At 46.5% G+C, this 25,066-nt stretch overlaps 1 protein-coding gene across 3 annotated transcripts in view; it reads right to left on the bottom strand.

The window, feature by feature from the left end:
• Positions 1-25,066, bottom strand: part of SLC44A3 (solute carrier family 44 member 3) — a 98,751-nt gene that overhangs the window by 42,516 nt on the left and 31,169 nt on the right. For all 3 annotated transcript variants that reach the window (XR_003912075.1, XM_029948607.1, XM_029948608.1), the window contains exons 6-10: positions 24,167-24,327; positions 21,793-21,882; positions 20,431-20,555; positions 16,246-16,432; positions 6,647-6,812 (exon numbers count right to left, since the gene is read on the bottom strand). Coding sequence is in view for 2 of the 3 variants with exons in the window: in XM_029948607.1 (XP_029804467.1) it covers positions 6,647-6,812; positions 16,246-16,432; positions 20,431-20,555; positions 21,793-21,882; positions 24,167-24,327 (729 nt within the window). In the remaining variant the exon portion in view is untranslated. The remainder of the gene's footprint in view (positions 1-6,646; positions 6,813-16,245; positions 16,433-20,430; positions 20,556-21,792; positions 21,883-24,166; positions 24,328-25,066) is intronic.

Genomic DNA, 25,066 nt, shown 5'->3' on the forward strand with positions numbered 1-25,066 from the left:
GTGGGGGGTGGGGAGCAGAAAGAGATGAAGACACAGAATCTGAAGAAGTTCCACTAATCTGCATGTCTGTGCTGACAGCTCAGAGCCTGACACAGGGCTTGAACTCACAAGCAGTGAGATCATGATCTGAAGTCTGACACTTAACTGACTGAGTGACCCAGGCGCTCCTCCTACCAATTTTCAAGTATATGACACAGTCCTACGAACCATCATTATCATGCTGGACATTAGATCCCTAGAACTTATTCATCCCAACTTGAAGTCTGTCCCCTTTAATCCCATCTGCCCATCTCCCCCGGGTGCACCCCTCTGTTAATCACCACTCTGTTTCCTCTGTTTTGGCTTTTTAAGATTCTGCATGTAAATGAGATCAATATAGTATTCGTCTTTCTCTGACTTATTTCACTTAGCATAATGCCCTCAAGATCCAATATTTTCATAAATGGCAAGATTTTCTTTTCTCATGGTTGAATAAAATTCCATTTGTGTGTGTGTGTGTGTGTGTGTGTGTGTGTGTGTGTGTGTACACACATCTTTACCCATTCATCTGTTGTTAACATTTGGGTTGTTCCCATAGCTTGGCATTGTGAATAATACTGCCATAAACATGGGAGTGCAAATTTCTCTTTGAGATCCTATTTCCATTTCCTTTGGACATTTACCCAGAAGTGGGACTACAGGATCATATGGAAGTTCTATGTTTAATTTCGGAGGAAACTCTATACTGTCTCTTCCACAGTGGCTGTACCAGTTTTCACTCCCACCAATGGTGCACAAGGGCTCCCTTTTCTCCACGTCCTTGCCCACACTCGATATCGCTCTTTTTGATGACAGCCATTCTAACAGGTGCGAGGTGATATCTCCCTGTGGTTTGGATTTGCATTTCCCTGATGATGAGTGATGCTGACCACCTTTTCATGTGCTTGTCATTTGTATGTCTTCCTTGGAAAGATATCTACTCAGTTCCTTTGCCCAGTTTTTAACTGAAATTTTTGTTATTATTGGATTATAAGAGCTCTTCATGTATTTCGGATATTAACTTACTTTGAAATATTTGACATACAAATGTTTTCTTCCCATTTTATAGGTTGCCTCCTCATTTTATTTTTTTTTTTTACTGTGCAGAGCTTTTTAGTTCGACGCAGCCTCACGAGGTTTTGCTTTTGTTGCTATGCTTTTGTGTCATATTAAAAAACATTGCTAAGGCCAATGTCAAGGAGCTTTTTCCCTAGGTTTTCTTTAGGAGTTTTAGGGTTATGGTTCTTATGTTTAAGTCTTTAAACCATTTCAAATTACTTTTTTTGTGATATAAGATAGGGGTGTAATTTCATTCTTCTGTATGTAGTTACCAGTTTTTCCAACACCATTTATTAAAGAGACTATCCTTTTACCCTTTCTGAGCTCTTGATTCTGTTCCACTAATCTGCATGTCATGTTCATGCCAGTGCCACACTGTTTTGATTACCATAGCTTTGAAGCATGATTTGAAATCAAGAAGTGTGATGCTTCCAGGTTTGCTCTTTTTTCTCATTACTGCTTTGACTATTTAGGATCTTTTTTAATGCCACGCACATTTTAGAATTGCTTTTTTTTTCCTGTGAAAAATGACATCGGAATTTTGATAGGAAATGCACTGAATCTATATATGGCTTTGGACAGTATTGACATTTTAACAATATGAATTCTTCTGATCCATGAACATGAAATGTCTATTTGTGTATTCTTCAATTTCTTTCATTAAAGTCTTACACTTTTTTAGGATACAGATTGTTTATCTCCTTGGTAAATTTATTCCTAAGTTTTTATTGTTCTTGATGCTATTGTGAATGGAATTATTTTGTTTTTCCAATATGTTGTTGTTAGAATACTGAAACACATTCTTCTGTATGTTGATTTTGTATCTTGCAATTTTACTTAATCCAATGATTAGTTCTAACAGTTTTTGTGTGTGTGAAGTTTTTAGGATTTTTCTCTATTTAAGATCATATCATCTGCAGACAAAGATGATTTTACTGCTTCCACTCTGATTTAAGATGCCTTTTATTTCTTTTTCTTGCTCTCGCTAGGACTCCCAGTACTATGTTGAATAGGAGTGGTGTGAGTGGGCACTCTTGTTCCTGATCTTAGAGGAAAAACTTTCAACCTTTTACCACTGACTATGTTTTAGTTAATATTTAGTGTTTACATTATCCATACCTAAGTAACAGTCACAACTGATCTAAGTAGTATATTCTTTAAAAAAATTATGTATTTTTATTGATACCAAGTACTGTATTCTGATTATAGTTCCTTTCCTATATACAACTTTTGGGTTTTCCTGAAGTTAATAATTGTTTCACATTTTTTTATTTTACTTGGTTTTCCATGGGCTTTACTGAATGCTTCGTCAAAGTGTAAATCTTTCCTCTGCATGTTCATAGACATCTGGTATTCTCTTAGTTTCTTTTTCCCTTTCCCCTGCCCGCACCCCCACCTTGGAGACATGTCTCCTGGAATCCACCGCTCTCCTGCTTCTCCTTAGACTAGGCTTTTTGTTTTGTTTTGTTTGAGAGAGTGCTCATGGGCGGGCAAGCAAGCAGGGGAGGGGCAGGGGGGGATAGAGGAGAGGGGGAGAAGGAGAGAGGGAGGGAGGAAGGAAGGGAGGGAGGGAGGAAGGAAGGGAGGGAGGGGGAGGGGGAGAGAGAGAATATGAATATATCTCAAGCAGGCTCTCTGCCAAGTGCAGAGCCTGATGCAGAGCTCCATCTCACAACCATGAGATCATGACCCGAGCTGAAACTGAGAGTCATCCAGGCACCTGTAGATGTTTTTAGGGGTGTTTCATAGCTACGCTTCTGGGAATTCCCTGTTCTTCTTTACGGTGTTGGAGCCCATTTCCTGAAACTCATATTTTCCTCCCTAATTTTACTTGTCCATTTCAGAGCAGAATACCCTTCCTATAAAAAGGGCATAAGGAGTGAAGACTTCTGAGATGTTACAGTCCTGAACATTCTTTACTGACAGTATGAATAGGCATAGAATTCGAGATTGGGAAATAATCTCTCCTTGTTTGCTCCATTGTCTTCCTGGTTCAGAACTGCTGTTTGAACATGAGACTCCATTCTAGTTCTTGATCCTTTGCCTATGATCTACTTTTCCCTTCAGAAAGTTCTGGGATCTTCCCTTTATTCATGTCCTTCAGCTCTGGGAAACTTTCTTCGATGATTTCCTCCCTTCTTTTTCCTTTGTTCTCGATTTCTGGAACTCTTATTAGTCAGAGGTTGGGTCTCCAAAGTGTGTCCTTTAACTTTTAATCCTTTCTTTACTTTCCATCTGTCTTGTCTTTTTGCTCTACCTTCTGGAAAAATTCTTTAATTTTATATTTTAATCATTGAATGGAAAAAGTTCACTTTTGCAATCACATTTTTAATTACTAAGAGGTATTTCATTCTTTTTTTCTGGTACTTATTTTATGGATGCAGTATTTCTTTGTTCTGAGAATATTATTATTATTTTTTTTTGTAGTTTGTTTTTCCTGCTGGCTGCTCTGTCTCCATTTTCCCTAAATTCCCTTTGTTTGTTTTGTTCATTTCGAACTTTTCCTTTCACTAGAGGCTTTCTGTGAATGCTCAATAATTACTGGTTACCAATCCATATTTAAGACTGAGGCTCTAAAGAGAGAATTGGAAGTTCTGTATGAGGGTGACAGTTGCCTGGTGAGTTTCACTGTCTGGTTCCATCAGGGAATTTATTTCATTGGGGGACCCCTCCCCCATCACATTATCTGTAGGTCTTTACTTTGGGTTCGTAATTTCTATAAAGAAGAATCTTCTAATCTCTTGTGGGGGCGGGAGGTGCAATATCAACCTGGCTGTCAATATCCTAGAAGCTGAGCCGTGGAATGCATGGTGGTGGTGGCGGTGGGGTGGGGGTGGTCCTCACTATTCCTCCCTGGGACCCCCCCTTTCCCTTATCCCTCCTTCTTTCAGTACACGGCCTTGCCCCCAGCCTCAGCTGTGGCAAACACCCCAAGTCCAGACCCTTTCTGGTTTACCTCTCCAGAGAGCAAAGCTCCTGTGTTCTGCTGGTTTGGAGGAAGGGCCCTGGAGCCTAATTGCAATTAAAAAAGACCTGCAGCTAACCTTCAGAAGTACATTTTCCACTCGGATCCCTGGGCCTCTCTAGGTTTCTGTAGCTCAGACGGCCTCTATCTTATTTTCCCAACACACAGAGATAGGCCTTTTTAGGTTTGTTCAGACTGCTCTGTTGCTACCCATCCATCCTCTCTTCAGCTTTCACCATTTGGGTGACATTTCTCTTCTCTGTCATTTCCTACAGTCCTGGTGTGTTCACGCCTCCTCTGTCATTCTTTCAGGAGTGGGGAGAGGGGAGTTAGGAGACACAGATATATGCTTCACTGGAAGTCCAAACCCAAACCCTAGTTGAAAGTGATTTGGTTTTTGTGTAGATTTAGCTGAAGCAATGGGACTTCTGTTTAATGAGAGAGCATAGGGTCGGGGAGCACAGGACAAGAGAGTGGCTAGGGGACAAGGCTGAACTGGGGGGACACAGTGCAGCGGGCTGGCATTCCCCCACCTTGCTCTGCTCTTGAGCATGAGACCCTGACCAAATGGGAATTTTACATTTCTAGCCCAAATGGGCAGTGGATCCAATTCCTGGGGTGACAGGGTGGCTGGACAGGGTCTTTCAAATTTCGCCTGGATCCATGGGGCGCCTGGGTGGCTCAGTCGGTTAAGCGTCCGACTTCAGCTCAGGTCATGATCTCACGGTTTGTGGGTTTTAGCCCCTTGGGCTCTGTGCTGACAGCTCAGAGCCTGGAGCCTGCTTCCGGTTCTGTGTCTCCCTCGCTCTCTGCCCCTCCCCCACTCATGCTCTGTTTCTGTCTCAATAATAAATAAACATACAAAAAATTTTTCGCCTGGATCCTTCCCCATATACAACCCCTCATTGGAAAGCTGGACCCCTCTCTGTTCTTAGAGGCACTGATCTCAGTTCAGAGCCTGTCCTAAGAGAGATTTCTCAAAGTGGGTTGGGGGCAGGGACAGAGAACAAAGTTCAAAGATTTCCATGAAGCATTAGGAAAAGCTAGTTGCTCTGATGGTTTTTTTTCCCCCCTCTCTTCTTCAGATTTCCCTGTCACTTTGTCTCCTATTTCATCTCTGTCACCAGACTCCCTAGGTTCAAGTCCTATTTCAGACACATCATCGAATGGCCTTGAGCAAATTTATTTAGCTTCCTTGTGTTTCTTTATCCACTCTCTACTCAGAGTGTAGTCATAAAGATTAAATGAAAAACATATCTGTAAAGTACTTAAAATAGTACCTGGCAAAAATAAACACTATGTGCTAGATATTAGTATGAAAGAAAGAAAGAAAAAGAAAGAAAAGAAAAGAAAACAAAGGAAAGGAAAGAGAAAAGCAAAGAAGAAAGGAAGGAAGGAAGAAAGAGATCTGGTTTTGTGATTCTAAGATAACACAAAATCACTGCTGTCAGACAGATGTCACCGCTGGCCAATGTGTTGACAATGACCTTTGCTCCTGTACTCAGGAGCAAGCAGCACACACCACCCACCTCCAGGGGCTCAGAGGCCAAAGGCAACAGCCCCTGCGTGTACTGCACAGAGTCTGTAGCGATGAAGGCTCCCAAAGAGGATCCTCGTGTTACGACCCACGGTGCTCCTTACTGTCGGGAGGTAAGTGCTCATTGGGATGACTCATCCCTGGTTGACTTTCTTACCCCCATGAATACTCAAGCTTATCTGCTCATTTGGTCTGAAAGATTAGAGGAGGATCAGCCCTATTGGGAGTAAACTTCCTGCTCCCACGCCAACCCTGTCATTGTCTCGGCCTGCTCTACTTGCCTGTGGTTTTATCTTTGCCCCACGGAGAGTCACCCACAAATGAGGTTAAAAGTTCGGGGGGGGGTGTCCTCAATTATTTTGATGAGGTAATGGGGTAAAAACAAATAAGTATTATGGTGAACAAAACAAGTCATTAATTCACTAGTACTTAACTGTACAGTCCCTAACTATATTTTACAGTTATATACAATCTCCTCAGGATTGAAAATTATTTTCTGGGGGTGCTGGGGTGGCTCAGTCGGCTTGGCGTCTGCTTCTGCCCTGGTCGTGACAGTTCATGAGTTTGAGTCCTGCGCGGAGCTCTCTGCAGAGCCCACTTTGGATCCTCTGTCTCCCTCTCTCTGCCTCGGCCCTGCACACACGCACTCCCTCTCTCTCTCTTTCTCTCAAAAATATATAAACATTAAAAACAGTTTTCCAAGAAAACGTTCTCATTTTACATAGGATAAAATCATGCTTACAGAACTTACTGACATGTGTTCCAAACAGACCAGTAATTGTTTTCAAGTTTGAAGACAATAAGAAGAGAGTTACCAAAGTCAGCCTTTCCTTTCAGCAGGTTATGCCCCTGTTTTGCTTCCTTCAGAATTTTCTAACTTAAGGCAAAAGAGCTTGAAAATATGACAAATTTAATGTATACTATTTCTTTTTGCTGCCAAACAAGCATCCTGCTCCAATTTTTACCTTAGTTTTTACTCCTGCCAATTGCTTTTCAGACTCTAAAATATCTTTTGTGACACCCAACACAAAGGACAGAGACAAATTAGGAGCCACACGTACACCTACCTGTTGAAATAGCAAGTGACCAGTGCGCCGGCCACAGTTATTTGCTGGCATGCAAGAATGAATTCGCTAGTCCAGATGAGGCCGATCAGATGGTACCACCACATATACTGAATGGCTAAAATCGGCTTGTATTCCACTCGGCCACCTTCCATAACCTGTGCAGCTCCTAAAGTTCAAAACACAAACATGCTTTAAACCGATGTTTTCCTAAGCACGGAAGATGATTCAACAGACCCCACTTCCTCATGGAGGGCTATTTGCATTATGTGAAACACAGATGCCAAAGTCAAGTTTAAAGCATCCACCATAGGGGCGCCTGGGTGGCTCAGTTGGTTAAGCGTCTGACTCTGGCGCAGGTCATGATCTCATGGTCTGTGAGTTTGAGCCCTGCATCAGGCTCTGTGCTGACAGCTCAGAGCTTGGAGTCTGCTTCCAATTCTGTGTCTCTCTCTCTTTCTGCTCCTCCCTTGCTCACTCTCTGTCTCTCAAAAATGAATAAACGTTAAAAGAAAAAAAAAATAAAGCATCCACCATAACTGAAGATCTTCATAGCACAAACTAAAAAAATAAGAACATACTTTTAACTTAGGAATAATATCCATAATGATATTTATAATGACTGAAGGTGTAGGTGATTTGTGGAACATTTGACCTGTACTCAAGGGTCATTTCACTTTGTAGATATGAAAACTGAGGTTTGGAAGAGTCAAGAAACTTTCAGAAAGTCTCACTGTTCAAGATTAGTGCAAGGAGAACATAAACCCAGACACATTCGACTCTAAAACCCGTGGTTTTTCTACCACACCACTTGTGACACACATAAAGCTTGTTCAATTGGTGGAATCACACAAAGCCATTAAGACTATATTCTAGACCCTTGCTCCACCAAAAATGTAGAGTTCCTAAAAGAGACAAGGTCTTCATTTTTTCAAAGGGATTCACTTCAGATTTCATTTCAAGGACTAATTCTTCTAGCACATTTATAGTATCTATTAGAGGGGCGCCTGGGTGGCTCAGTCAGTTAAGCGTCTGACTTTGGCTCAGGTCATGATCTCACAGGTCATGAGTTCGAATTCTGCATCAGGCTCCGTGCTGACAGCTCAGAGACTGGAGCCTGCTTGGAATTCTGTGTCTCCCTCTCTCTCTGTTCCTCCCCACTCACACCCAGTCTCTCTCTCAAAAATAAATAAATAAAATATCTATTAAGTTTCGGTGTTAAAATTCTAGGTTCATATCTCACCTTTATCCTTTCCTGGTTAGCTGGGGCAAGCTATTTCGTCTCTATAGGGAGACTAAACTTCCTGCGGATAGTTTGAATGAGATTATGTGTAAATGCTTAAGATACGGCCTGGTCCATAGAAATTTCCCTCTGTGAGTGGTCATGATTTTACTAAATTTCAGGAACTCAATACTGTATTGAACCACGACCAGCACGGTGACCCCAACCATGCCCTGCCATTCACAAGGCCATATCCTGCTTTATTTGCCCTCATCTAAAGAAGCCCCAGAATTATACCCTTGAATTAGCTCTGCAATTCAATTCAACTCAGTGTGCATTTGGTAAAGCCAAAGCCCAGCTCTGTGGCTTCGTGTGATTTCTAGATGTTCTCTGCTATGTATTTAAAATACACTATTGTTACGAAAGAAGACGGGCACTTCAGTCTTTGACAAAACCTAAACCTGGACAACATTTAAAGATGGTTTCAGAGTTACTTTCTTAGATATAAGTTAATTTCAGTCTGGAGACATTCACAGTAGGGACTCTGCAGAGGAAGCGGGAAAAGATACTCTCGAGGGAGCGCAATCTTATTCCACCAATGAAGTCTGGCCTTAGCTCCTTAGGCTCTGTGTTCTGTTGAGCATGAGTCACATTGTGAGAAACAGTGGGGTACCTTGATTTACAGAGAAGGTACTATTTTATGGAGCACTGAGTTCTTTCTGGTGTAGAAGCAATTTCTGTTTCAGGTACGGCACTGATACAGGTTTATGCTTTTCCAAACAGGTGTGCTTCAGGAAAGCATCCCCAACGCTAAAGGAAGTGACCCCTCACCATAACACACGTGCTTCGGAAGATGAGGTCGGTGGAGATGCAGAGAATCACTCTAAGGGATATCAGAAGTGAGTGAGGCCAGGCACCAAGCACACCGGATTTCCTGGGGGCAGACTGCGGTTCCACAGAACATGCCAGCAACATTCCCATAGAACAGGAGGGTTGCTCTCTTCGACAGATGAAAGGTAAATACAGAGGCCCTGGATGCTAACAGTGGGTGGTCTCTCTTTCTGGCTGCCTTGAAGAACACGTTCATATACATTCGAGCTCGGCACACTCAGGGGCAACAGCAACCGGTGAGTGGCTAACGTAAGTCAAGGTTCACGTAAGCCTTCAAATCCTTGGCATTCACCAAAGAAGCAGGACCCATCAGTTATTCTGGTCACTGTTGTTTTTGAGTATCTTTGTCTAAACCATCTTCTGTTTATTTCTCTGGTTCATTTATACCAGGACGTTTACAGACTTTCCTTTAGGGCAGAGTTTCTCAACTTCTCATTTGGACCTGGCAATTCTTTGTCGTCGAGTGGGCTGCCCTGCATATTGTAGGATATTTAGCATTATCCCTGGCCTCTACCCGTTACGTGCCAGGAGCAACCTCCCTCCCCTCCTCTAGTTATAACAACCCAAAATGTCTCCAGACACTGCCAAATGTCGCCTGGGGGACAAACCTGTTACTTGAGAATGACAGTCTCAGGCAAACATTTTCTGAAGTATCAGGCGCTCTGGCTTCAGGATGAAAGCCTAGCATCTAGTGGTTACAGCCTGTGGGTGGGGCAGCGTGTTTATGGGCACAAGACTGCCCTCTCCTGGATGACAGTGTCAGTGCAGGCAAGAGCCCCTCCTCAAAGGACCAGCCACTTTGTAGCTAAGGACTGTTACCAGCAGAACTACTAGGACGTGTAGCTAACACGTGTTTATGGGCACTGGACTTCAGATGGATCCCAAGACATTACGGATCTCAAAGATAACGGTGCAAAGGCACTGAAATGGCAGAGGACTTGGTCCCAGTCTCAGCTGTGACTCATGTGATAAGTAAGCAACCTGGGCCTCTGTTCCCTCACTGTACAGATAAAGAGGGTGGACGAGATGAACGCTGAGGCAGTGGTTATAGGCTGAGGCTTAAGTCACACAGGCTGAGATTCATATCTCTGCACCATCCCCTAACGACTGACCAGCCTCGGGCAGGTGAGGGGACCTTATAACATCTGTCTCATCACTGAAGACACTAATACCTACTCCTCACACCCTTGGTGACCCTGTCCAGTCTTGTGGCTCCGAGCACCGTGCATGCAGCTGCTCTGAGCATTAAATGGGTAAGACAGTTGGAAGAGTGAGTTCAAGACAGGCTAGCTGTAACTGAAGTACAGGTAGACAGCATTCCAGTTCTGGACCTAACACATATTTATTAAGTATGCACTCTGTCCGAGTTATGCTAGACATCAGCGATTAAAGGGGGAACATGAAAGAAAGTCCTTTTTCTGGACTGTTCCTAATTTCTCCTTCAGCCTCAAAGGGGTCCCCCTGCCCCCCACATCGTCACTCTCTATCAATGATGTTACCTCTGGTTTTTCTGAGAAAATTGAAGCAATCAGAAAACCTCTGGCAGTACCTACCTTGAATATCCGCCTGCCATCAGCATGAGCCCATAACCTGACCCCTACTTAATATGATAAACTGTCAGGGATCCTAAAGCTAACCCCGCCTCCGGATGTCGCTTCTTAGCTACTGACTGTAGCGTTTAGTGATATTCCCCTCTTTCTTTCATCCAAGTATTCCTCTCAACCGAATCATTTTTAACCATTTCTTGTCTTTAACAATACCTACTCTTGACTCTCCTTCTCCAGCTTCTTGCCATCTCTCTGTTCCTCTTAATTTTTTTTAAAAAGTTTATTTATTTATTTTAAAATAATCACACAGCATGGAGCTCAAACTCACAACCCCAAGATCAAAAGTCACATGGTCTTCTGACTGAGCCAGTCAGGCACTCCTCTGCTCTTTTTTTTTTTAATGCTTATTTTTGAGAGAGAGAGAGAGCAAGCAAGGGGGAGAGAGAGACACAGAATCAGAAGCAGGCTCCAGGCTTTCAGCATAGAGCCCTACACGGGGCTCAGACCCATGAACTGCAAGATCATAATCTGAGCTGAAGTTAGATGCTCAACTGACTGAACCACCCAGGTGCTCCTCCTCTGTTCCTGTTTATGGTCAAATTCCTCAAGATCGTCTCTACTTACTCTTTTAAATTCTTCTCCCTCTTTCTCTTAAACATGCTGTGATCATGAGCCACTCCTCACTTCCCTAAAGCGGTTTTGTTTCACCTCTAGGTTACTAAACTCAGTGGTCAGTCCTTGGGTCTTGTCTGACTTGGTAGCAGCATCTGACACACTGGACACCACTCATATCCCTGAAGCCCTCACCCAAACTCCAGGACAGCACACTTTCTACCCTCCCGCCCACCGGCGGCTCCCAGTCAGCCTCCTTTCTGTATTCCTCCTCAGCTCCATATAAAAATTGCAAGGAAAATGAAGAAGCATTATTAAGTATTCCTGGGAAATTTATAGATTTTTCTAAGAAATATAATGCTCAAAACAATTCTTGGAGAATGACTAGCTTTCCAAGTCATTTTGGGTAGAAAGTTAGGGGCAAGTTGGGAAGAGGAGATGTTTTCAGATAAAGGTCACAGCAGGTGCAAAGGCACGAAGATGTTCATGGAGACTGTTTCCTTTGCACCTTCCCAAGGGGACTATAAACTTCCAAAAAGCAAGACCTGTTTCACATCTCTCTTGGGCAATTCTCTCTACCTCTTCCTAGGATGGGGCTGGGCTGCTAGGAGGCTTTTGCGAACTAATGTCAATTATTCTCTAGGTCTCTCATAACTTAAGAAGACAATTTTCTTTTAAGCTGTGCTCTCAAATATGCCAGGCAGAGCAGAGAATGAGCTGAAGCTAGTACCAGGTACTCTTTAGTGAACAGTAGTTCCCAATATAAGGAACATCTACAGGCCTTTATTTGCAAAGCAAAGCTCTGGCCCCACCTCAGCCTCCTCACATCCCTGTGAAGCAACCCGGAGAAAGCATCATTTTTTCCATTGCAAAAATGGGGAAAGGGAAGCATAGAGGATTAACATACAAGGAAGGCCAGGGCCAGCCTAGATCCTGGGCCCCTTGACGGGACACCCTTTGTCTGATCCTACCGCCTCCTTTCCAAGCACGGCCCTTGGCCCGTCCAAGCATGCCGAGTCCAGATTGCCGAAGTGCAGCACACGGGGTGAGAAAGTGCCGGCCCAACATGGGCTTCTTGCACTGTTGACCCTGGGGCTGCCAGACCACCTTAACGACGACAGTGACAACGGGCATTATGAGGCCACGTGGGCTCCTCCCACCTGCACCTGATGGGGTCCCAAGGTTATCACAGGCCTCACTTTTTTCCACTGGACTTTGGTAGTCATTGTCACATTGTCAGTAACAGACAAGTCCCGAAGGGCTAGTACATGTCGTTGCTGGAGGGCCTTGATGTGCTCTGCTGAAACCACCCCCAAACAAAGCCAGAATTTGCCAACTAGCTCAGAGGCTGATGTATAATCACTGGAGAAATTGCTCATCTGGACAAAAACAGCCCAAGTTCACCTTTTCTGTATTTTTTTCTTTTTCATACATTAAAATATTAGTTCATTCAACCATCTGCCATGATAAAAAATAAACCACTCACAGTTCTTACCCTCTGTGGACACCGCCACAGCGCTGGAGAGCTGAAGGATTCAGTAACTGCCTGAGGGGTGTGGAGGGAGGCCGGCAGGCGCTGTGTGGCCATCTCTGACCACCCACATCACCTGGCTTCTTTTCACAAGCTCCAAGGGCAGCCCCCAGCCTCCCTCAAGTGTGGCCGGGGCATCTCCCAAAGGTCAAAATGACATGAGGCAAAGAAATGACCTGCCCAGACCCAGCGTGGTAGCTTGGCACGGAGTAAAAAGGCCCCTGAAAACAAAGGAGCTCTGTGCACCAGGTGAATGGCACAGAGAGTCAGGTGGCCTGAGGAGACAACAGTCTTGGTTTTGTTTAATGATGCCTGAGCCCAGGGAGGAAGCAAGGCTGCAGCTCTGTGAGATGCCTTCTCTCCCGCACAGGGGAAGATCAGTGAGCTCACCTGCCTCCGTCAGGTCCCAGGAACCCAGCTTTCCCCTTCTACTCCTTACCCTCTGGCTGGTTCCCTCCTCCACGGACAGAGAATGGCGGCGCGTCAGTACACGGCCTCTGAGGCGCTCCTTCGGCCCCACGGAATCGCCTACTTGTCCCCCTGCCTCTCTTGCTCTCAGTCCTGGGCAGAGGCTACTTCGTGCCCCCTAAGCCCTGGGCCCAACTTGGGCTTAATGGGGAGCGAAAGGGGCACCACCCTGGGAGCTCACCCCCAAGGCAGCCCAAGGCTTGTTCCTCTCCAGCTGCACCCCAACTCCCAGGACTAGCTCTCCCCTTCTCCTCTCCTGGTGTTCGCCTGTGACCCCTGTCAGATCCCCTGTGGCTTCTTTCTGCATTTTCGGATCTGGCAATTTCTGGCCCATCCTCCCAGAAGCCCTCCCTGACTCCCAAAGTAGGGTAGAGGCTGGTTCCACTGCTCTCGGAGCTCCCCAAATGTCTCTTAGTGTGACGTTCATCAACTTTCACCAGGAGCTCATGTCTAATTGTCAGTCTGTCCTGATCAACTCTAAATGGACTCTAAATGCTGTGAGGAGAGACCACCACCCCTCCCCGGGGCCTTGCCCAGGGCCTCGGCCCTTGACGCTCCCCTAACACTTATGAATTAAAGCAAGAACAAACGAATGTGCCCTGCTGCAAAGTACTGTGGGATAACCAGGGGACAGTCTCCATCAGCCCCACTCACAGCCAGCAAGGAACTGTGGGGTGGGCGGCTGTGCCCTAGAGGCTGGAGGAGGAACGAAGTTCCTTCCCTTCTCCTGAGCCGTATTTCCCATGACCTCACCCTTTCTCCGGTGATTCTTTAGGGCAAGGGTTCACGTACCGCAGTCCACCACCCAGTGTGCCACCCCCTGCCACCCTTCACTCCCAGCCCAAGCTGACCTCGACCTCTGGTCCTTCCATGCTGTCCCGTTACCACAGGCCCCAAACACACCATTATGGGCACAGGCCACATCCGCCAGCCAGCTGCCGTGGTCACAATAATGCTTTGACTTGACAGAAAACTGAGGAGGCCCATTCCGCGTCCCAGCCACGGGAAATGTGAGCCGGTGGAGAGAGCACAGGGCCCGTCTAGGGCTCCGGGGCCGCAGAGCGCCTCGCACTTCCTAGCTGCGTGACCTCTGTCAATTCCCTGGCCTGTAACTGGAGCCTAGCAGCACGTACGACAAAGCAGGGCTGCAATGCTTAACACAGAGGACATAAGAAAGCTCCTAACACCCAGCCGGGAATTTGGGCACTCGCCAACAAATGCATGTTTTCCTGCACGTACCAAGGCGGCTGCCCTCCTTGCCAACCAGGACTGAGACGACCTCAAGTGGGCAAACTGGAGTTGTTCAGTGTTGTCCTCAGCTGAGATTCCAACTGCCCCGCAATATCTGTTCTTCCCTCATCCTTGGCAACTCGAATTTTTGCACAGTGCATGGCCGCCCGCAATGACATGGCACTTCCTGTCGCTCCCCTGCAGGTAGGTGCTGCTGGGTAACGAGGGTGTGGCCGATGGGGGTGGAAGTGCATCCTGACTTCGGGGAGGCGCGAGGAGCGCATGCTCACCTTCCTCCCCACCACCTTCCTAACGGCCGGAACAAGACACGGTTGGAGCCCAAGTGTCCCTTTCAGCTACTAGACGGAAGCAAGTGGTAGAGGATGTTAGGCACAAGGTGCTGAAATGAAGCAGAAGAAAGACAGCCCCGAGGTCCTTGACCCCTATAGGACCATGCTGGCGTGGGGCCTCCTCCTTGCTGACTTCCTTTATGTGAGAGAGAAATTACCTAGTACCTTATTTAAGCCACTATTTTTGTTGTTGTTGTTTGTGTTTTTAGTCTTCTGTTACTCCCAATCTCAGCCTGATTGATTACAGTCCTGTGTCTGGTTACCCAAGGATTCCTCAGGGATCGTTATTCTGCGTTCACTGCAGGTCTTCAGAAAGCGTCCAGGGAGCAGCGGAACAGACTGCTCCTACAGCGTCTCTGAGGCTGGAAGTGTGGGCTGTGACAGTCGCGAGACCATCTCCAATGAGCCAGTTTACTCCAGTTTCCTAAGAATCTACGACACTGCAGTTCTGACATATTCGACTAGAGCTGCTAGGGGACCAAATAAACTTGATGACACAGTAAGGAATTACATTAGCCTTGTGGATCCGACGTCTGCTGTGGCTCTTATCTGTCTGGTGACAGTCTCAGAAAGCAGCTTACTCTTCCACACTCCCATCACAGTGTGAACGTGGGCCTTATCCAAACCAAACACAGGAGTTAGGGAAGATCCAGAATGGGGCTGCTCGAGGGGTGCCTGTGAGACTAGCGCGTGTCCTCGCACTGTTTGTCACGAGCCCTCAGTGATGTGACGAAGCGGAGCCAGAACACAGACCTATCTCTTGACTAAGCCCGTCATTTCCTTTTGGTGACTTCTCTTCCCCTACAGCAAGACTTTCTCCATGAAGGAGGGATATATATTCTGACAAAGCTCGTTACCTCATTTCAGACAGTACTTTACACAGCATGCCTTTGCTCCGCTATGGGGCTTCAAAAGTATATAGTTTGCCCTACCTCAAACTAAGCGACTGAGCACCTCTGAGGACAAGGTCCAAGCAACTGTATTTTAATAAAGCACCTTAGCTGATTCTGAGGGATGCCTCTGGCAGAAAGCCACTGTCCAGCTAGAACAGGAAGGTGGAGAATTCAGTCCTGTCTTCCCCGGACCTACGCAATGCAAACGTCCATGTGCACTTGCTTTAAACTTATGCCGGCTGCGCTGAGCACACCAGACTTTTAATAGGGTCTTTCATGGGCTCTTCTAGATGGCCCGATTTGAGAAGAGCTGGCAGATTTACTCAGATAAAATTTAAATACAGAGACATTTGATAGCATTCTTTCTATAATTTTTTTTCATTTTATTTTTTTGAGAGAGAGCATAAGTAGGGGAGAGGCAGAGAGAGAGAGGGACAGAAGGAACAAAGTAGGCTCTGTGCTGACAAGCTGACAGCAGTGAGCCCGATCATGGGGCTCAAACTCACAAACCACAAGATCATGACCTGCCTGAACTATAATCGGATGCTCAATGAACTGAGCCACCCAGGTGCCCTGCTAATACTCTTTCTAGAAGCTTTTGTTCATACTGTAGTTTTTTCTAAAGCTCTTTAAGTCCTTACTGAATTTACTCTTTCAAGAAATAAACTCAGCTTCTTTAAAGCTGATACGAAAGAGGAAAGGATGTTCCTGCTTACCCCCATGACAGAGCCCCTGGAACCATCACCATTGTCATCAGATGCCTCCAGTTCCATGGGAGGCTTGGTCCCTACAAAAGCTGGCCAATGGTTCCAAAATGGCAGGGTCTTCCACACACAACTCAAAGGCAATGGAACTCACCTGCAGTTCCCAGGCTCAGCAGCACGGCCACCCAGAGGACCCAGAAGAAAACGAGAATGGCAAAAGTCCACAGTGGTTGGAACAGCAGGAATGGAGAGTTGCTGAGGGCTTTATTTATGACTTGGAAAAGTTCAACTGTCAATGTTATTCTCTTTCTGAGGACAAAAATCAAGCTGAGCAGAACTACCTGGTGAAAAAGGGGTTAGAATAAATTACTCAAAATAATGAAGAACTGAGAAGGGCTTAAAGCAAACCTTCATATTTTACTGACACATCAGCGAACAGCTCCTTTAAGATAGCTACTCATCCTCGTATTCTAACAGAGAATTTGCCACGTTATCTTCCCTGGACTTCTGTGACTGCTCTTTCTTTTGGCTCTCCTACCTCTTCAGTTGTTTCTAGAGTCTTTGGGGACCATCTCCTATGCCTTTGTGGTCTTAGCATCCTTCCTAGAGGCTGATAACCTTCAAATAAGAACCACTTTCTAGGTGCTAGATGCTAGGAGCATATCAGTTACTGGCCAGACTGTGGACATCATATGGTGCCTTCAAATTTGACTCATCCTGGACCAAATTCATTATCTTCATAGAAGCACCTCCTCTTTCTTCTATAGTCCTTATTCCAGTGGCCCTAATTTTTCTGAACTCTCCAAGAGTATATGTGCTTCCATATTATCCCAAACTTACCAATTGGAACACTCAGCATTTCTACTGCAAATGTTTATTTATCTGACTTTCCTATTGGATTAAGCTCCCTGAGAACACAGCCATCTCTTACTGTCACGAACTGGCCCAGGGCACGGCCCTATCCCAATCTCCCGCATTGTTTCCTGACAGATCTCTCAGGCTAACCTACCCTCTCTTCCCACAGTTGATCAATTATCTCAGGTCTTATCAGTTATCTGCACCCAAATAACCTCCTCCTTAGCCTCTGTCTTTAATTCCACTGGTCCCCAACCCTTACCCCTTTCCCTCCTCTAATCCTAAAGGTTATCTTTGTAAAGGGATCTTTGTAAAGAGTACAGTCAATGATATCATCTCCCAATTCAAAATCCCTCCATGGTTCCCCCTGTGCTTCTGGATAAAGATCAAGGTCATTGTCATCACAGAGCAGGAACTTCCTGGCACGGCCCCTCCCCTGTACCTGCCTCGCAGGCTTCTGCCAGGGGAACCTCTGCAGGTCATGTCCATGTGACCCCACCTGGGCCATTCCTTTAGCCTAAGATACCCTTTCTCGCCCAGCTGGGAGGTGGCATTCTAGGCCCAAGGATCTTACAGTCCAGTGGGAGAAAGTGGAAGGAGGGTGGGATAAACTGAATGGCAGCAGAGCCTCCCGACCCAGCCGTGGGGCAGTTGGAGAGGCCAGGGAAGACGTCTGGATGCCTGCACGTTGTAAAGCACAAGCAGGAATTTCCGTCTCTGCATTCTCAATGCCAACAACCATCGGCAAAAAAGAGGAACCCTTTTTGTTTGTTTGTTTTACTTAAAAATTTCATGAAGCAAGATGATATGATCTTTAGGCAAGTAAACTTGGCTTCTAGCTCCTGAGTAGAAAGCTAACATACGCATATTTAAATGCATGTGTGTTTTACAAGTTATATCTATGCATAAAATACTCCTCTCACACTCTAGGTGCACTGCAAGGATGCTCAGTAGAAGCAGGGGTCAGCGTGATCTCCTCGGGCTGGGGCCAAGGGTGTGGGCCAGGCTGGGCTGGGAGCCGCAGGGCTGCCTCGCCATGGAGGGCCCTGTCCTGGCTTCACTCTTCTGGACTCTAAGCTGCAGGGAGCTGTCCTTCAGCCTGTGCTCCAGGCTGATGCCCTGAGGTGTGCATCTAATGCCAATCACCCTCTTTTCTTCCTTGCTGCTAGTGCTGATAGTAAACCCACTGAAATAATATTCGTAGGCAGCCTCCATCTTCCCCAACCATGTGTTCAAGTTGATTTGTGAGGCAGCTTCTGGGAACTCAGGAGATAGGAACTCATTCCAGCCAAGTGTCCTAGTGGCAGACAAAGGTCTCCCTGGGAAACCCTCACTAGATGAGACTCTCAGGGTCTCCGCTGGGCTCCAACATATAGGGACAGGGTGGGGACAGAAGTGAGACAGGGCTCCGATGTGAGCAAGAAGGGTGAGGGTTAAAGGAAGTGACCTTTCTCCTGCTTCTATTCCCCTCTTGCTAATGTTGCTTTCCTCTTCTGCTTCTCTGGAGAAGTAAGGGTAAGGAAGGCGGAGGGAGGGAGAAGAGCAGGAAGCTGCTAACTCCTCTTCCCACTGGAGAGGGAGTGGTACCTGACTAGGGGACACAGTCTGATGCCTCTCCCTGTCCCCCTTCCTTCATCTTGTGCAGGGGTCTGGTGGCAGGGGGCGGGGGGGCGGGAGGGGAAGCAGGTGGAAAATGGCTTTCTCTTGCCCCATAGCCAGCCCAGCTTCCTAGCCCTGGGTGTCCAGCCAGGGAGCATCAGGGCTGGCTCTCTGTGGGAACGCCGAACTTCCATGGCAGATACTCCCTAGGGAGGAGGGAAGTCCATGGCCCCATGGGGAACCTTGCAGAAATATTCCCATTCAACAGCCAAGGAGAGCCAGGCCTAAGGCCAAGCCATTTCTGCGAGGCGACACAGCGGGCAGTGGGCCATGAGCTGGGAGGTCCGCCTCCGAGCACAGGGGCTGGAATCTTCCCTGTGTGCCGGGTCAGGCTGTTGCTTGCCCTGTGATTCATCTAGTCGTGGGGCAGGTGCGATTTGTGTATTGTACCTTGCTAGCTCTGTTGCCTAGTGCAGGGCCCAGGGTGTGACAGGGACTCCGTACATGGCAATGAACAACCTAGGGCTCTTGTGAGGACACAACCACCCAGCAGCCAGCACTTGGCGGGAACTTAGGAAGTAGTCATGACAGGTGTGCCAAATGAACGGTGTGTGAGCTGTGGGTCGTTGCTACCCTGTAGGCCAGCCCCTCAACAGTCCTCACAGACACTGGGGAAGACAGCCACTCTGCCCTCACAGCCTCACCTCTCGCTAACCTTACCCTCAGTGAAGAGACTTCCCCCCTGACGCAGTGTCTGGTGGCCATTAATGGTTCTGTGTGTGTGTGTGTGTGTGTGTGTGTGTGTGTGTGTGTGTGTACAAAGGAAGCCCTGGGGAGGGCTAAGGGAGATCGGGGCTCTCCTCTCAGCTCAGAGCCTTGCTCCCCACCCCCTCCTCCACGCCCAACAGCTCAGCACCACAGGAGGTCCTTTTTTCTCTGGCCGCCTTTTCAGGCCCTGGAGCAGCTAAGGCCTGGTCCCTGCCTGAGGCAGGACAAATCAGAAGCTTTACTTAATCACACATTTGCTCCCTGAGATGCAGTTTTTGTGAAGAACACGAAACTGAAAGCTCACTAGAAAGGAGAAAACATGAAGACCACCAAATAGGGGAACTGAAGGATTTCCTCAGGAGAGAGCTGAGTCCCGAGCGAGGCACTGACAGGGATGGCTGAGTCGCCCAAAATCAACTCCACAGTCCCGCCACGGCCTTGTGATTCTAGCCTTTTTAAGGCCCCCTGGGGAGCGACCTCAGTGATTTTCAACAGCCACCCTCTCCCCTGGACAGCCAGTACCTGCTGCCTCCACACCCTGCAGGTGCCTGTTTTCAGCTAGGGAGCTCACGGAGGCGGCTACAGCTTCTCTGAAAACCAAAATCAGCCCGGGGCCAGCAGGTTCGGAAATGGCTCTCTGTGTGCAAGGGCAGTGGGAGCTCCCGTGCCCTGGAGAGAGCAGAGCATCCATTGGCTGGGAGGGAGAGTCCGCTCACAAACAGGAAATAGGAACTGTCGCAAGTCTGCCCTCCTCCTCCGGTGTCCACCTTATGGCCACATGGGGGTAAAAATGCTTCCACCGCATTCAAGGGAAATGCAACAGTACAGGTAGCAAATTAACCTCTGCGAGATGGCAGAAATGACTTGGAAGGTAAGGCCTTCTTTTTCCCTATTTTTTGAAGGTTTTGATTTATTCCTTGTAGGTATTGCAAATAAAAGAGAGAAAGCCCTAAACATGTATGTGCATTCACCATACTATTATGTATGTATACTCTTGAGATTTAAAAAAAAAAACACAACAAAACCAAATTCTAGTTGTTCTTTGGTTAAAATCCAGTTATTTCGATTTCCGAGTTCTCCGGGCTACTTGACCTCCTGCCAGAAGGGCGTTTCTTACCGTGATTACTGTAGATACAAGAGCAAACCCCAGTAAACACTTCATATTTTCCTTTTCTGTGTCCAATTCTATGCTGAGGTCATGGGTATAGTCGTAGTACAGCCACCATAAGACACCACAGACAACTAGAAAGCAAAACACCAGGGGACTCAGCACACACGCACGAGGTAAGTGCCCACCACCTCTAGCACAGGACAGCACGCCGGGTGGCCCGGCTCTGGCAGTGGGTCTCACGGGCCTGGGGCCTGATGTGCAACAACCGACCCTCTGAAGGAGCCGGGCAGGGCCAGGGTGGCCTCCCCAAGGACCGCCCCGACCCCCAGTGGCCGCTTGTCCTTGGGAGGCACGGGGAGGTGATTCTAGAACACAGGTGCATGCTGTTCCTCCAGCCTATAGACTGCACGTGGGTGCAAGCATGGAGGAAAGTGCATGGACACAATGGTAAGGAAAAAATTTAGAGTCCAAAGGCTAGAACTGCCCAGCAAGCTGCACCAGTGACAACTCCTGTGGGAGCCGGGAGATCAGCTTGGTGGTCTCAAGACCAAGCAGATATTCTGATATTGCAAATGCTCTGTGTTTAAGCACTTCATGCCAACTGCATGCCACCACAAGGACCACACGAAGGTCACATTCATCTTTACTTGCCCTGGGTGGGCAAGTGTGCATCACAAGCTGCCGTGCCTGTCCTCTGGCATGGCACGTGATGCACCCGTGAGGCATGGGGCTCTAAGCTATGGAGGGCAGATTCAGGCGGATGAAACTCTACAGTCATACCGATTATGAAAAGTTAAAATGTCCCATGCCAGTTGGCAAATAGCTGCTGCCTTGAACTCCCTGTGTGCCCCTACCTCTTGGACCCCCTTTCCTGATAACTCCTGGATGGACATACATTCCAGCCACAAAATGGGACCAGTAGGTACAGGAGAGGCTCTTCAGGGCCCTGCCCTAGGTCAGGGACAGAGTCTTTTCAGACTGGTGGGAGCCCGTGCATTACAATTATGGGGACCCACGTATCCGTGGTTGATGCGAAAGTTCAGAAGACATTCTTTAAAAGGCTTCCACAAGACGTGGAGTCGTCTCTTAACCCTATGGTCACCAGGATCGCTCTGGACTGGCAGGCCCATCTAAGCAGCAGCAGAGTGAAGCAGAGACAACACTCTGGCATCCAATTTGCTAATATCTACAACACAAACAACTCCCTTTGTCCTCTCTGGGCTCGGGTTTTCTCGTCTGTGAAATTTATATTGGATGAGAGACTCTCTGAGACCCATGTAGCTCAAAAAAGCCAACTTGTAAATTCCATGCTTAACGGAGAGGCTTTTCATTTGATCAAAAAGAAATCAATCAAGTAGAAATACTTACACAGCAGTCCCGAAATAATCAGTGCAATGAAAATGTGAACCAGAAGAGTGGTGATGAACCGGAAGGTGAACATCATGGCTAAAGACAAGGCTGAAAAATTAAGCAAAACATATGAACCCCAACAGCAACCAAGGCATGAGGGTAATGATGGCAGGGCTTTAACGACTCCAAGAGGAGGGAGGACTGAGGATTTCCTTCAATTTCTAAATACCTAAACTTCTACTAAACAAAAATAACAAGGCACCCAGGGTACTCTCTAAAACATATACAAGTTCAGTCTGCTACAGTAAGCCAGTTTCTTCTTTTATTAAAAAACAGTTTAAATAAAAAAAATTTTTTTACATCTATTTACTTTTGAGAGACAGAGTGCGAGTTGGGGAGGGGCAGAGAGAGAAGGAGACACAGAATCTGAGGCAGGCTCCAGACTCTGAGCTGTCAGCACAGAGCCCGATGTGGGGCTCGAACCCACGTACTGTGAGATCATGACCTGAGCGAAGTCAGACACTTAACCAACTGAGCCACCCAGATGTTCCCCCCAAAATGTTTTTTTAAATCAGGTCTTATTCCCAAATATCCAAAATGTTTTGTTTCTTCTAAGTCCAAATAAACCATTAATTTTTTTTAACCACATTTAACTTTTTTGATGTCTTACTGGACTTATGTAAAGTTTTACCTTTAAATGTTCTCAGGCATTCTTATTAAATATGAAAAACTAATGCCTTTACAAATGAAAAATTTAAGGTTCCAATTATATGGTTAGCTGTATATGTAAAAACATCTTCATATTATTTTCCAGTATTCAGGGTTTTAAGCTTGTGAATTTAAGTATGTCAGTGAATTTATATATAATTTGACATATTTCCCAAACAAGAAGTCAGGATTACTCGGGGCACCTAGGTGACTCAGTACAAAGTCTGACTTTGTACCAGGTCATGATCTTGCAGTTTGTTGAGTTCGAGCCCCACATCAGGCTCTGTGCTGACAGCTCAGAGCTTGGAGCCTGCTTTGGATCTGTGTGTCTCCCTCTCTCTCTGCTCCTCCCCCACTCATGCTCTGTCTTTCTCAAAAATAAAACATTAAAAAAAAAGGTTACATATAGACACTTTGGTGTAGCGGTTAAGAATGTAGGTTTGGGGATCAGCTATTTCTGTGTTGAGTCTGAGCTCTGTCACCTACTCTACTCACTGCCTGACTTTGGCTAGGTCACTTATCTTCTCTAAGCCACAGTTTCCCATCCTACAACTGGTGACAGGATTCTGACAAAGCTTTGATGAGTTAAGGGCAAGCACAATGGGGGCGCCTGGTGGCTCAGTCGGTTCAGCGTCTGGCTTCGGCTCAGGTCATGACCTCGCGGTTCATGGGTTTGAGCCCTGCATCATGCTCTGTGCTGACAGCTAGCTCAGAACCTGAAGCCTGTCTTTAGATTCTGTATCTCCCTCTCTCTCTGACCCTCCCCTGCTCACGCTGTCTTTCTTGCTCTCAAAAATAAATAAAAGGTTTAAAAAAAAAAGGGTAAGCACCATGCCTGGCGCATTTGGGCCCTAAGAAGTCTGGAAGTTATACAATGGTGATGAGTTAAGCATCCCCAAGCATTCAGGAATTAGTAACATTTTGGTAATGAAATTATGGAAAATTTGATTTGTAAACTGGCAAAATCATGGCTGACAAAGAATTCCTTTCAACAAAAAGGCTGGGAAGCCACGACTGGAGAAGGGGTAGAGAGCAGGCCATTACTATCGCCCACAACAGCAGAATGTATTAACTTGTTCAAAGAGAAAGCCAGCTCTTAAAGGGGCTCATCAAGTTGAAATGGGATGTTAAAGGGTCAAGAGTGGGCAGCTGCTTCCAGAAATGCCCAGAAGAGGCATGTCCCAGCTCGAGGCCTTGACCTGTCTACAACCCAAAGCAGGTAGTTGGTGACCTCAGGCCACTGCCTGCTGATGCTATTTAACATGAACGCACACACCTCCTTCTCTTGCTCACTGTGTGACCTTCTAATCTGGCTTGTCTGTGGGGCGAGGGCGTTCCGGCCCGAAGACATGCCTTTCTGGCCTCTTGACAGCTGGACTTTTGATGGCCAGTTAGCAAACTGGCCATCTGCTCTGCACATCTTTCCTGTGCAGAGCTGAGGACCAGGCACTGGAACGTGGCCACTATGCAAAGACAACCTCCTCGGTGAGGCCTCCTGGCAGAGAGCCAGCTGCTGTTTCCCTAATTTTATTATCCCTTCTTCCACTTGAACCTGAAGCACTGAAAACATTTATAAAGAAAATATGTGAAGTTTTATCTTTAAGAGGCTAATTTTCATTGTACAACATACACAAGTGCTAGAAACTTTGGCATAGTCACTGAAAGAAAAGCAATTTAAAATTACCTAATGCGAGGATACACAGACCAAGGATCGTGTCTCTTCCGGACATTATTCCACTTAGAATTTGACGGAGGGTGTCAACATCATTTATCAACACAGATGCAAACGAGGAATAGCACTCAGGTGTTTGAGGGATGCATCTGTTAAACAAGGGGAAAGACTTGCTAAAAAAAAAAAAAAAGAAATGGCAAAGATGTTTAATTAGTTAACTTAAAAAAATGTTTATTTAAAATTTTCAACAATCAAGAAAGCACATGATCTGCGGTAATAAAAAGAAGATTAGCATCCTGTTTGGCAGAGTATACTTTAGAAAGCCAGGGAAGGGGTGCCACAGTGGCTCAGTTGATTAAGCATCCAGACTCCTGATTTCAACTCAGGTCATGATCTTATGGTTCATAGGATTGAGCCCCGCATCAGGCTCTAAACTGTGAGTGCCTGCTTAGACTGATCTCTCTGCCCCTCCTGCTCACTTTCCCTCTCTCCTCCTCAAAATAAATAAATAAACAATAAAAAAAAAAAGCCAGCCAGCAAGCAAGCCAGCCAGGCAACTATGCTCTGCTATAGTAATTACCCAGTAACCCGGATGGGGAATGATAGGGCCCCGGGGAAACCAGAAATTTACACTTGGAGAGTGACATTTCTGACTCTCCTGTCTTGGCCCTTTTTGGACAAACTACCAACCACAACACAAGAATGGCATTTGAGGAGCTGGCAGAGATAGGAGCTGGGTTAACTGGAAGCTGGGTCAATGACATTACCAGAGTTGTTCCGTCCTTTTTAAGGAGGTGCATAAGGCTTGACGGGCTGTGTGTGAACAGAGCGGGTAGTTAGTGCGTGATGAATGTAGGAGTAAAGCTGTGGCTGCGCTCGCTTCGGCAGCGCACATACTAACGCTGTGGCTAA

This window comes from Suricata suricatta, chromosome 8 (assembly GCF_006229205.1).
Source record: "Suricata suricatta isolate VVHF042 chromosome 8, meerkat_22Aug2017_6uvM2_HiC, whole genome shotgun sequence".
In the NCBI taxonomy this organism is placed as follows: Eukaryota; Metazoa; Chordata; class Mammalia; order Carnivora; family Herpestidae; genus Suricata; species Suricata suricatta.